This window comes from Vidua chalybeata, chromosome 5 (assembly GCF_026979565.1).
Source record: "Vidua chalybeata isolate OUT-0048 chromosome 5, bVidCha1 merged haplotype, whole genome shotgun sequence".
NCBI lineage: Eukaryota > Metazoa > Chordata > Aves > Passeriformes > Viduidae > Vidua > Vidua chalybeata.
Window position 1 is genome coordinate 30578554 of NC_071534.1, and position 12009 is coordinate 30590562.

Genomic DNA, 12009 nt, shown 5'->3' on the forward strand with positions numbered 1-12009 from the left:
AGACCAAAAGACTGTTGATCAATTCCTATATAAATACAATGTCAGTAGGTCATGTTTCTTTGTTATTTGTACATCAGAAACCTCCTTCCAGCAGACATGGATGGATGGATGGATGGATGGATGGATGGATGGATGGATGGATGGATAAACTACTGCTAAGGCATGTTTATACTTCACTACTTTTATAATTAGAGAATGGCAAATGGGATTTAGCCTGCCTTGGGAGAAAACATTATGTTCATGAATCCATTGGTTCTGCTCTGCAACTCTAAAATGCACCACCAGGGCTAATGATTCACCAGTTTAATGTGAAAGGGCTGTGATTACAACAAGGGGCAACAAGTCTCACTAGCTGCTATCCTGCCTTCAACAAACATTTATGTGCCAGTCCCAGGTGGTTCCCAAACACAAATAGTTACACATTACTGCAGAGCATTTTTTCCTGTCCCAGCTATTCAAAAGAGAAAGATTAGGAGAACCCAATTACATGACTGCAATAACACTGTTCATAGCCATAAGCACTAACAGAAATTTTAAGCAATTCCACAAGACAGAGAAAATTAATGGGTCGTTGAATGAAGCCTGTGAATATAACCAGCTGTAGGACTAATAGTGTCCAGGACAGGAGAATCAACATGTAATCCCTCTGCTGCAAGGGATTGAGGGGGCTTGGCTGGCCGTGCAGGAAGTTTGGGAGTGGGATCTGTGAGTGAACAAACTCTCAGTTGCAGGAGTGACATAGCAGGACATGAAGAGGGATGATGGCAGAGCCTTAAAATGAGAGGTACAAGAGTTGCCACATACTAAAAAAAAAAAAGTATATGCATACTTATATGCATATGCATACATATATGTTGCATATATATATACATATACATATAACTGCATATATATATAATGGTAAATATAGTTATTATATGGCAAATTCTTTCACTTCCAAGTCAGTAGACTGGATGGTCAGAGGTAAAACAATGTGAGTGCAGGAGCAGAAAAGGAACCGGAGGATGGAGAGGAATCTGAACTCCATTGAAACAGGTCAGTAACATGACCTTCAACCCACTCCCCTCAGGGTAGGGGCGTGGAGAGAAATAATTGGGAATGAACAAATTCAGAGACCCTTTCTGCTCATAGAAGGGAAGGGTCAGGCCTGCAGAGATCTCATGATGACCTTCACTGAACTAGTTAAACATCTAAAGTAAGAACCTGTAGCCACTGCTCTTCTCCTGATCTGACTGGAAGGTTTTAGAAATCTCTTCAAAAGAGGAAGAGAACTGGGCAAGTAGAATAACAAAAAGAGACAGGCAGAAAAAATCAGGAATTGCCAGTGACAAAAAGGAAAAGAGGGAAAGCAAAAACCTGAAGGGTAGAAAGAGGTAGAGTAGGAGGAAGAGATTGGATTCAACACACAGCACAGAATCTGCTCCTTCTCCTGGCCACTGGACTGGTGAGGATGAACTGAAAATAGAAAGGACAAGAAGACTCCAAGCAGCTTGAAACATCAAGAGGCCACAGAACCACCTTACAGGGATGCATAACTTAGACGTGATCTGCTTTGTTGTAGGGAGTTTCTTATGGGTAAGTCATCTTTTACATTCCTCTTTATGGGGTCTCTGCTTGGCTATGGAGTTGCCTTGGAAAGATGGAGGGCCATTAGCAATAATAATTCCCCTGATATTAGAAAGAACTGGACATTTAAAAGGCACACACAGAGAAGATAATATTTGCTGTTCTTCCAGGGATGGTAACTCAGACATCAGGGTACCCAAGGAAAAGGAATGAGAAAGCGTAGGAGTGCTGAAGGGACAGAGCAGTTTTCAAGCCAGGGTGGGTATAATATGAAGCAGGGTATCTAAATGTTCTTAATATTTGAGTGTGGAGAAGGATCTACAGCTGGAGAATGACATGGCTTGTAGTGGAGAAAGGGAAGGTTGTGGTGACAATGAAGGTAAGAACAGTACTGAATAGGAGTTTAAGGACTACAGGAAGTTAATATATGAAACAATGCTGTTGGTAAGAGTAACTTCAAATCTACAGCAGAATATACAATAGAAACAATGGAAGATAGATAACAGTACATCCTTACCATAGGAGACCCAGACTCATAATATAAAAGATACATAAGATGCATTTGACAAAGATTTAATTCACTTCAGCTATGTCTTTGCTGCTTTTCTCCTTCTAGTTCCCCCACGTGAGAGGTGAGGAAGGCTGCCTTAACGCTGAACTGTTAAGTATTTGCAAATCTTACTCTTCTTTAGAGAAAACACTGAACAACAAAGGCAATACTGGACATGGGCATTATGACCTGATGGTTGACATTTTCCAGAAAATCTTATTTAGTTGCCTTAAAGATTCATGTAAAATCACCATTACTTTGAATGTGAACTGTATCAATTGCTATTTTAATTGATCAACATACTGATTGTGTGGTACTGCTCCTGCTGCCTATTTGCATTACTGCAATAGTTAAGAGCTTTCTGGTGTAATTTCAATTGACTGGGATTATCAATTTAGAATCGAGCTTTCCTTAAAAAATTGTTTGAAATATACTGCTTTGATGAATATTAGCATCAGTGATGTCATTGATAAGAATAACTGAAATTACATATTGACAAAAAAAGAAAAAAACAAACATGAATGCAGATCTCTAAGGTTTGCAAAGGGAATTGGGGAAGGATAAATATCAGGAAAACAATCAAGATATAAAGCTAACAGAAGGGAAATTCACCTGACAGGGATATTGATGAGGTTGGACAACTGTGTCCTCCACACAGCACAATGAGTTTAATGAGTTTTTCATCACTGTGGCATCTGGAATTTGGACAGGAAGTGAGGAGCATGAGGGGAGGGGGAGGAGGGTACCATAGGGATCTTTGCATTTATTTGGTGTTCTGTGGATAACTATTTCCTGCACCCTCTTCTCTTCAGCTGTTCAGGTACAGAATGGGACCGTCTGTGGTATATCTGGTAAGATAACATGTTTACTCTAAATATCTGCATCTCTAGACAATTCCAGTAGCAAAGGGTGGAATTATATGTGACCTGCTCAAGAGTGATGCCACCCCTTCCTTTTCCCTGGGATTCTCTAAAACTCTGCAAGAGCAAGGCAACCCCTCAGATATCTCACTGTCTTTAACAAACGTTGACCCACCAGCCTCCTTTTTTATTCCACATATTTAGTCATATGAACACGATTAATAAAGTATTCATGGCACAGTATGCCTTTTAAAAGACTGATTTTTAAGTAAGTTCTGTCTGATTTCTTAGTTATTCTCACCAGGATGAGATTGAGAAGGATGGTAGTTGTTGAATATTTGGAAGGCTGAATTGATAAGAGTATGCCAAAAGATTGCAAGATCCAATTTTTCCTCTCTGCTTGTCACTCATGACGAGATGTCTGGAATACCTAGTTTTGGTCCCCTAATACAAAACAGATGTTGGCAAACTGAAGCCAGTCCCCTGGAAAGCCAATAAAAAGAACCAGGTTTCTTCAGCCTGGAGGAAGCTAAGGGGATAAAGTAATTGCAGTTTTCCACTAACCAGGGGTGATCTTGAAAGAAGATAAAGACAGAGACTTCTCAGAGGTGCTCAATAGAAGCACATAAGGTGGCTGACCAAACTGCAGACAGGAAAATTCTCATTAGACAGGAGAAAAAATGCTTCCCCTGAGGATGATGCAGCACTTGAACAGGTGCCTGAAGGGAATGATGGATCTGCATCCCTGGATATTGTCCAAACTCAGCTGGACAAAGCCCCATGTGACTTTGTTTCGTTTTGAGGTTAACCCTGCTGTAAGCAGTCAGAGACATTAAGAGGCATCTTGTAAACAAAATCCTTCTGTCCCAACTCTGTGTCCCCTCCCATTGCAGGCTGGTGCTGGTGATCGGGGGGCTCCTGCTTCTGTGTGGCCTGGTCTCTGTCTGCCTGAGGTGCTGCTTCCAGTGCCATCAGACAGGGGACGAGGCGGGTCCCCAGCCCTACGAGATCACCGTCATTGCGTTTGACCATGACAGCACCCTCCAGAGCACCATCACTTGTGAGTTGGCCTTGCCCCATCCTGGGGACTTCAACACCCTGTGAAGTGAGGGGCTACACCATAAAGCCCAGCTGGTGGCACCCCAAGGCTGACAGAGGGAAGTTATAGTAAAATGTGGTGAACCCTGGATGTTGGGAAGAAGTTATGATGTCTGCCTGCAGATCAGAAAGCTGAAGGATAGCTTTATTAAAACTATACTATTCTATAACTAAAAACTAAACTATATTATATTACATTAATATACTACTATTCTACATACTTACTTCTTACTTACCTAACTAACAAACTCGTGACTCTCTGCTGAGTCCGAGACACAGCTGGATCCGATTGGTCATTGAACCCAAACAACCTTCACCAGAATCCAATCCAGCAATCACTTCTGGTAAACAATCTCCATACCACATTCCACATGGGGAAAACAAAGGAGCAGAGATAAAGTTTGTTTTCTCTTCTTCTCTCTGTGCTTCTTCAAGAAATCCTGAGACAGAATTATGTCTCTCCGTCCAGAGAATGTGAATGTCACAGGAAGTTCATGGCAGGATGGAGGGAAAGCAACCTCTGCCCGTGCTGCAAACTAAGGCACTCAGCTGTGAGACATGTTTGGGTGGAATAAGGGTTCAGTGGCATTTCATGAGAGATGAACTGTGGGATGCTGCTAGCAGGATTTCACACACATACTCCTTTTAGGGAAGACTCAAGGAGCAGGAAAAGGAAAACATTCTGGCTCCTCTAACCACATGATGCTTTCAGGATGAGGCAAACAGCTTTAGTCTCTCTTCCAGCTCTCCACTCAGTGTTTGGGCCTGCTGCCAGGAGGATATTAGCCGTGGCACACTCCCACAATGCTGCCCAGGGAACACCACCCCTCTCTCCATCAGACACCCCTCCAGTGTACGAAGAAGCTCTGCACATGAGCAGGTTCACTGTGGCCAAGGCGGGGCAGAAGGTGCCAGACCTGGATCCAGTGCCGGAGGAAAAGCCGCAGGCGCCTGCCGAGGGCAGGGACACCCAGCTAGCCCTCCCACGACACTGATGGATGTCTGGTTTTACCTGATAGCAAAAAATACAGCATAGTTGCATGCAGAGACTAATTCAGGTGGGCAGGGTTTTAAGAATTTCAGATTAACTTCCTTAGTCAATTGAGAAAGGGGGGTGGGGGGGGGAACGCAACTAAAATTCCAAATATTTTCAGATCTAGCATAGTCTAATGGTTCTTTTTGACAGCTCCTTCAGATAATTTGCATTTTCCAAGCCATTCATTACATGCACACAACACTAGAATCACACTTTGCATAAATAAGTAGGCAGCAGGATCAAGGTACTGAGCCATTTTGTAGGCTAGTGATTGGCAGGGTGGCTGCAGATGCAGTCTCATTCCTCTTGCCTTTAGTCTAAGTTTCCTCAGGATGGCAGAGAGGTCTTCAAAACAGGAAAAAAAAAAAAAAAAACCAAAAAAAAAAAACCCACCATTTGCATTGGTCTATGACGACCCAATATTAACACCAAACTTCTAGAAATTACCAATCATTGATAGTGAATTTTTAAAAAATTACAAGAAGAATCTGCATGTAAATGAGAGACAGCAGACATACAGACAGTATGTACACAGTGTGCCCTTAATGCCCTGCAGGATGCATAGAATGAACAGAGTCTGGTTCTGAATGGGATATATAGCAATTCTGAAATGGCAGTCACAAGCTCTTATATTTGAATTTTAAAATATTATATATGTACCAACAGATCAAACAAGGGGAAGAGAAAGAATACTACCTCTGAAATAAAGCTCAATCATATTTTCAATGCATTCATATAGCATCATTTATTAATTCCTAATGTTGCTGTCAAAACCAGATCAATTGAAGTAAGACCATTTAAAACATGCAAGCCATTTCTCAGATTGAATAATTTGTGAATCTCTCCTGGTCAATACAAATATGCTGAACCATCCAGAAATATTAATGAAACTGGATGAACATAGGTGTGGCCCATCTGTAAAACCTTGTACTAGGCTCTCGGGAGAAGGTTAGTGTTGAACTACATCAGTGTTGTCTCTACCATGGATTCAGCAGCTGAAAACATTAAAGCAGCACAACATTAAATATCACATGATGATTCATTCAGCCATGAATAAATTGCATGTATATGTTCATGTTGATATGAAGGCACAAATCACATGTTTTTGAAATGCCTGCATGACCCTTCCTGCTGAAGTACCCAAATTCCCACTTTAGTTAATATGCTGGTCTCCTTTCCTGTGAAATACAGAAAATGCAGTTATTTTGTAGATAAGAAGAAGGACAATGTTGGACAAGGTCCAATATAGACTAGGTCCCAAACATGTTTAGGAACCTAACTGCTGTTGAGATTATGACCATTGAAAATTTTAGAGAAGGTTGATAAAATAGCTTCAAGGATAGAATAAAGCTAAATTGAACAACCAAAACATCTTTGATGATGCCCCAGACTTTGACCAGTCACAGGTATTTTGTATTTAAAGGAATTTAATGAGGGGCTTGATTTTGAGGTCACAAGCTTCTTCCTAAATTGTCTAGTCATTATTAACTGTATTGTTAGCAAGTGATAAACTGGAATGGAATAAGTAAAGAAGTGACACATAAGTTTATTTCCCTTTTGCTACTACACCCTTCTTCAGTCTTAGAATCATAGAATGGTTTGGGTTGGAAGGGACCTTAAAAATCATCAGGTTCCAAACCCCCTGCCATGGGCAGGGACACCTTTGGCTAGACCAGGTTGCTCAGAGCCCCATCCAGCCTGGCCTTGAAATAATAATTATAACTGCTTGTGGAATACCTGTTAGAGTGACCTCTTTTATCAGCTGCTCTCTGAAATGCTGCTCAGGCCTGGCTTCACCAAGCTGCAGAAGATTTCCTGGAAGGCTCTTATTTACTCCACAGTAAAAGCCTGAAGCAAGCAGAGACATTTGAGTCTGCTGAACATATGTCAAGTACTGTCAAGCCCAGAAACTTCCTGGAAATCTTCACAGTGCTTTTCAGGGGGAACATCCAGCTCATACTGCCTGCAAACCCTGAACTGTTCTGGCATTTAACATGTGATGGTCACTCTGCTCTACAGGGCAGCAATTCTGCCTAGAAAGCCCAGTAGTCCCAGTGCAGGAGCAGTCATTAAAGCAGCTTTCAATTCCTGAAAGCCCTTCCTGCAGTCAGGCTCAGCTCTCTCTTAGAAAGGGGCTCAGGATTGGACAGACAGCCTCTTTGCCTTTCTGGACTGAACTCCACTGTCCTTGTGAAACAGTAAATATCCTGAAGCACAAGTCCAGTTCTGAGGTGAAGCCTTTCCACATGATGTTCCCCAAGCAGCCCCAGTGCTGAGCTGCACCAGTCCCTCAGCTGCAGGACAAACTCACCCAGCTCATCGTGCCACAGAAGCCCGCAACCGCACTTGACACTGGGGATGCAGCCTGGACTGCAGCCAGAGCAGCACCTTTTGAGTGGTTTCCCATCCCTTCTCTTCTAATGCTAACACCATCAGGTCTCTAGGCACATGCATACATTCCTTCCACTAATCAGGATTATTCCACAAATCAAAAAATTAAAAAAAAAAAAAAACAAACCAGCATAGGGTGGATGGTCCATTGCATTCCTTTAACAAAACAGCATTATTTGCAAAATGGTATTTGTAATTTGCAGTCACATTAACTGGTCACTTTTCACAACCATTGAGTTTATGTAGACCACCAATGATTACAATATTCAACAAGCTGTTTTCATGTCAGGGGGTCACCCTTCCCAAATCCCCAACCTTTTCCAGTTCCTTAGGATACAATCCAAAGGGGAATCCTTTGTGATCCCTTCTTGTGGGAGCTATGAACATAGCCCCACTCCCATATTTATCGTCTTCAGAAAAAAACTTTTAACACCTTTAAAACCTTTTACAAACTTTATATAACTTCTTACAATCTTTTACAACTTTTTACAACCTTTCCCAAAACCCAAGCCAGTTTGGAAAACCTCTGAGCCTCACACTGCAAACTTTCTATTAGTGCAACTTATGGGCAGGAAAAATACCTTCAAATAAAGTACCTTAAGTAATGTTGTATTCTTTTTCCCAGAACGGGCAGAGTGGTCTACTCACCAGACCAGGAAATAGGAAGATCTCCCTGAAAACATTCTGGTGTGCACTGGAGTGCTGATGATTCCTCTGGTCCACTGAGTTGGCACCTCTTTGTCCCATCTGAGGTACCAGAAACTGCCACCAAAAGCTGGGAAATAAACTCTTTAACCAGTTTGTTAGGGTAGAAAGTCAACATAACTTTATTCAGTGTTAGGGTACATGGGGATATCTCCACAAAACATGCCAGTTATTAAAACCTTTAACTATTCATATATTTGAGCAAAGAAATAAGTGTTCATTGGCTTACAAGCTACATAGTTCTCTTCATTAAAGAGTATTCTATCACCTATTGTTATTTATTTATTGCTTCTAATGCAAATTAATCCAGATTTTTAGTATTTTTATTATTTATTTCTTTTTCCCAGATAGAGAGAATCTCAGTAATTTTCTTTGTTAGTTTCTCCTTCATCTCCAGTTTCTGTGTCTTTGGTTACAAATTCTGCTTTCTTTGTGTCCAGGTCTCAACAACAAATTTCTCTCTCTGGTCGAAGAGCACTGAAGTACATCAGTCCCTAAATTTGCAATTTGTTTTTCTAACACATGGGCATCACCCATAGCTTGCCTATCATCTGTTACCCAATTCATGGATTAAATCTTCTTAAAGCAATTTCCCTCCCCACACTGCTGCACAGGCTCCTTTTAAAAGAAATATTAACTCGTTTGGTAATAGTGCCACCCTTAGATTCCCCTAAAAGATGGAGTACGTGAGAAAAACCGTTTTTCAGAAACATCCCACTGGCCCCACTGTTGCTGTTGCTCCTTCGTTTTCACAGGAACAATGCTGCCCCTCCCCAATAAGCCACTCCCAATCACTGGCTAGAACAAATAGATCTCAAACTCTGCTTTGCAAGTCTGGCTGTTGTTCTTTACTGCTGCTTTTGATCATGCAGCAATTGCGATTGTGTTCCTTAATCTCCTCATTACATCATTTGTATACCTTTAAGAAGCTTTAGCTGAAACTGGGCCATACAAGGAGTATGGTAAGAAAGAGCAGCCTTTTTTGTAAAAAAAAATTAAGAAATTGTAGAAAATAGAGCAGCAAGACAGCAGCCCAGCATGGACAACACAGAGTGCTTTCCTAGAGGAAAGAAAAACATTTACACAATTAGGCATTGTTTACTTTGAGTGAGTAACCCTGTGCCCTCATCCAAGACCAATGTGCCCATACTGGCTCTGAAGGTGCTACAGATCCAGTGCCAAGAGAAACTGGTGACCAGTCACGAGGGACACTGCAGAGACACCAGGCAAGGACTGTGCCCTGGGTGGCAGCAAGCAAATTAGAAGCATGAGTCCCTTCAGGTATGCCATCTGTGGTTTAATCACCATTCAGACCACAAAGCACAAATTTCCTGACAAAAGAGACTTTGATATGGAGAGTCCACAGTTAGGATTAAAAAAAAAAAAAAAAAAAGTCTGTAGAGGCAGAAATTACCCAAGGGGAGGTAATAATGAAAGAAACATGCAAGGGAGTTCAGAGTTATGAGCAGGACTGTATAGTACAGCACAGGCTGCAAACCCTGCCCCCAGGTTCTATGCAAATATTTCTGTCTCCTGCTCCTATGGCTGCAGCATTGGCAACGCTTGGGAAATCCCTTGTAGAATGTACCACATGACTTGCAGACACTGCAGTACAGTACGTGCTTAGAGCTATTCTGACACTCTAGGTTAAGAAAAAATATATTGTTTTGACAGTCCTTGAAGGAGCACTTTGTGCTGGCAGTCCAGGGTAGGAAAATTAGCCAACACCATTTCCAGTTCCTCCCTCTGGCAAATGAATCCAGAACATGGGGTTTGTCACATGCCCATGGGCTGACATTCTAACAACACTAAGTCAGATGTTTAGGTGTTTGTCAGTGCTTCTGCATGTATCATCTTCCTGCCTGTTTTGCCAGTGGCGTTGTTGTTATTATTGAAGCTGACGGAGAGAGCTGGGAATTTGGTGCCTGACAAAGTGGGGAAGCAGGAGGAGCGAGTCTTGGGGCTGCACATCCAGGGCCACACCATCAGGGCAGGGAGAGACTTCAGTCAGGGCAGTTGCTGAGGAGAAGTCACCGAGCAATCTGCTCACAGGGCCACGTCTTTGCATCAGAACAGGAAAAAAACCTGGCACTTCTCTCTGATTTGTCATGAGAAGTTAAAACCAGGTGTTACCTTAGCTGCCTTGGGAGCAGTCCAGGGGATAAAACCAGCAATTCACAAGATAAAAGGAGTTTGAGATCAGTCTGTTTAAATTGCCAGAATATGTTGGTGGCTTAGGTGAAACAGACTAGAAAACTTCCTCTCTTTTGTGCTTGAGGAAGAGGCATCACTGCAGACTTTCAGTACAACTCAGTAACTGCTGTGCTGCAGGCAGTTAGGAAGTAAGGAGGCCAAACACAGACTTTACATAAAAGTTAAATGCCATGAAACCAGAATTTTCCTTAGGTCTAAACCCTGGGGTTGCTTCAATCCGAGCAATTTGCTATGGAACTGCAAAAAAATAATGCCTTCCTTCTGACTCATCCCTCTGAGTTCCTCTGACCTGGCAACCATGGGAGAATGTTTACATGTCCTAGGACAGACAGAAACATGTTGATGGTGCTTCCTGTACAAACCTGATGCACATGTACTAGAGAAGGCTGGGACATGCTGGCTGGTGACATTCCCACTGTGGACTGCTTGATCCTTAGGAGACTTGGGCATGCACCTGCTGGAACTGAGCATTAGCAGGAGGTCACACCACCCCATACTAAATAAAAGTATTTGGTATAAAAAAGTACCAGTAATATAAGATTAGAAAGTAAAGGACCTGACAGAATTTTTGTAGACACACTTTGGCCATCCAAAAGTAGGTGTCAAGATTCAGGTGAGAAAAATCACACCCCAACACACCTTTTCCTACCCCTGTACATCCTCAGTCAAGACCCAGGGTTGAATTAGGAAATCTGTGTCTTTTTACCTCTGCCTTTGGTGTGGCCACAGAGAATCACCTTATGCATCTGGCTGTTCCACTCATATTCTGCTACAGCTAAAACACCTGCACAGATAAGAGATCAGCCTTGGCAAAATTGTGTTTCCTCTAGGTAAAGTATGCAAAGAAAAAATAATTTAACACAATCCAACTCATTGTCCCTAGGGTAGCAGCAATTGATTTTTGTCCTGATTTGAGCATGCTGAGCCATTCATTAATACCTGCTCTTCTGCTGATCAGTGAATAATTGTGAGTTGATCTACTCCTAGGGGAAAAAAACCCAGATATTGTAAGTGCCAGCTGAGTAACTGGGCCGAAATTGGCTCGCTGTTTTGGCTTGTTTGCAGACCTTTAGCTGTCTGCTGTTTGCAACATGCATCTGGTGTGACCCATCACATGGCACGCTTTCTGCCACCGAAGTGCTACAAAGAAGGCAACGAGCCAGATCCAGCAGCCCCGGGGCCGGCCCGAGAACGAGCCATTATTTTTGTGTGTGCGCATTCCATCTCGCAGCACAGAGAGAGCAGGTCACGTTCACTTGGGCAAGCGGGGTCATCCAGCTCTCACCCGGGGAGCCTCGAGCCGTGTGCCCCACTGCGGCTGGGGCCGTGTTCATAGCCCTGAGCCACGCTGCGGAGGGCAGGCGGCGCTTTGCTGCGTTTGAGAGTTAAAAAAAAAAAAAGTTTTTACATGTTTTGTTTGTTTGTTTGTTTACGTACTGCCGCAATAAATCAGGGCAAGAACAGGACGCGCCCTTCCCTGTCCCCCACCTCTCCCCGTGACGTCACGGCTCGTCTCGGCGGCGGGGGCCCCTCCGCGTGACGTCACCCTGGCCGTGACGTCACAGCGGCGCCGTGGCGGGGCGGCTCCC

The 12009-nt window shown here is 42.9% G+C and overlaps 1 protein-coding gene across 1 annotated transcript; it reads left to right on the top strand.

The window, feature by feature from the left end:
* Positions 1-1527: 1527 nt before the first annotated feature.
* On the top strand, positions 1528-5069 carry TMEM52B (transmembrane protein 52B). Its single transcript, XM_053944063.1, has 5 exons — positions 1528-1575; positions 2183-2226; positions 2929-2967; positions 3870-4036; positions 4819-5069. The coding sequence occupies exons 1-5, from the start codon at positions 1528-1530 to the stop codon at positions 5067-5069; spliced, it is 549 nt and encodes a 182-aa protein (XP_053800038.1).
* The last annotated feature ends 6940 nt before the right edge of the window (positions 5070-12009 follow it).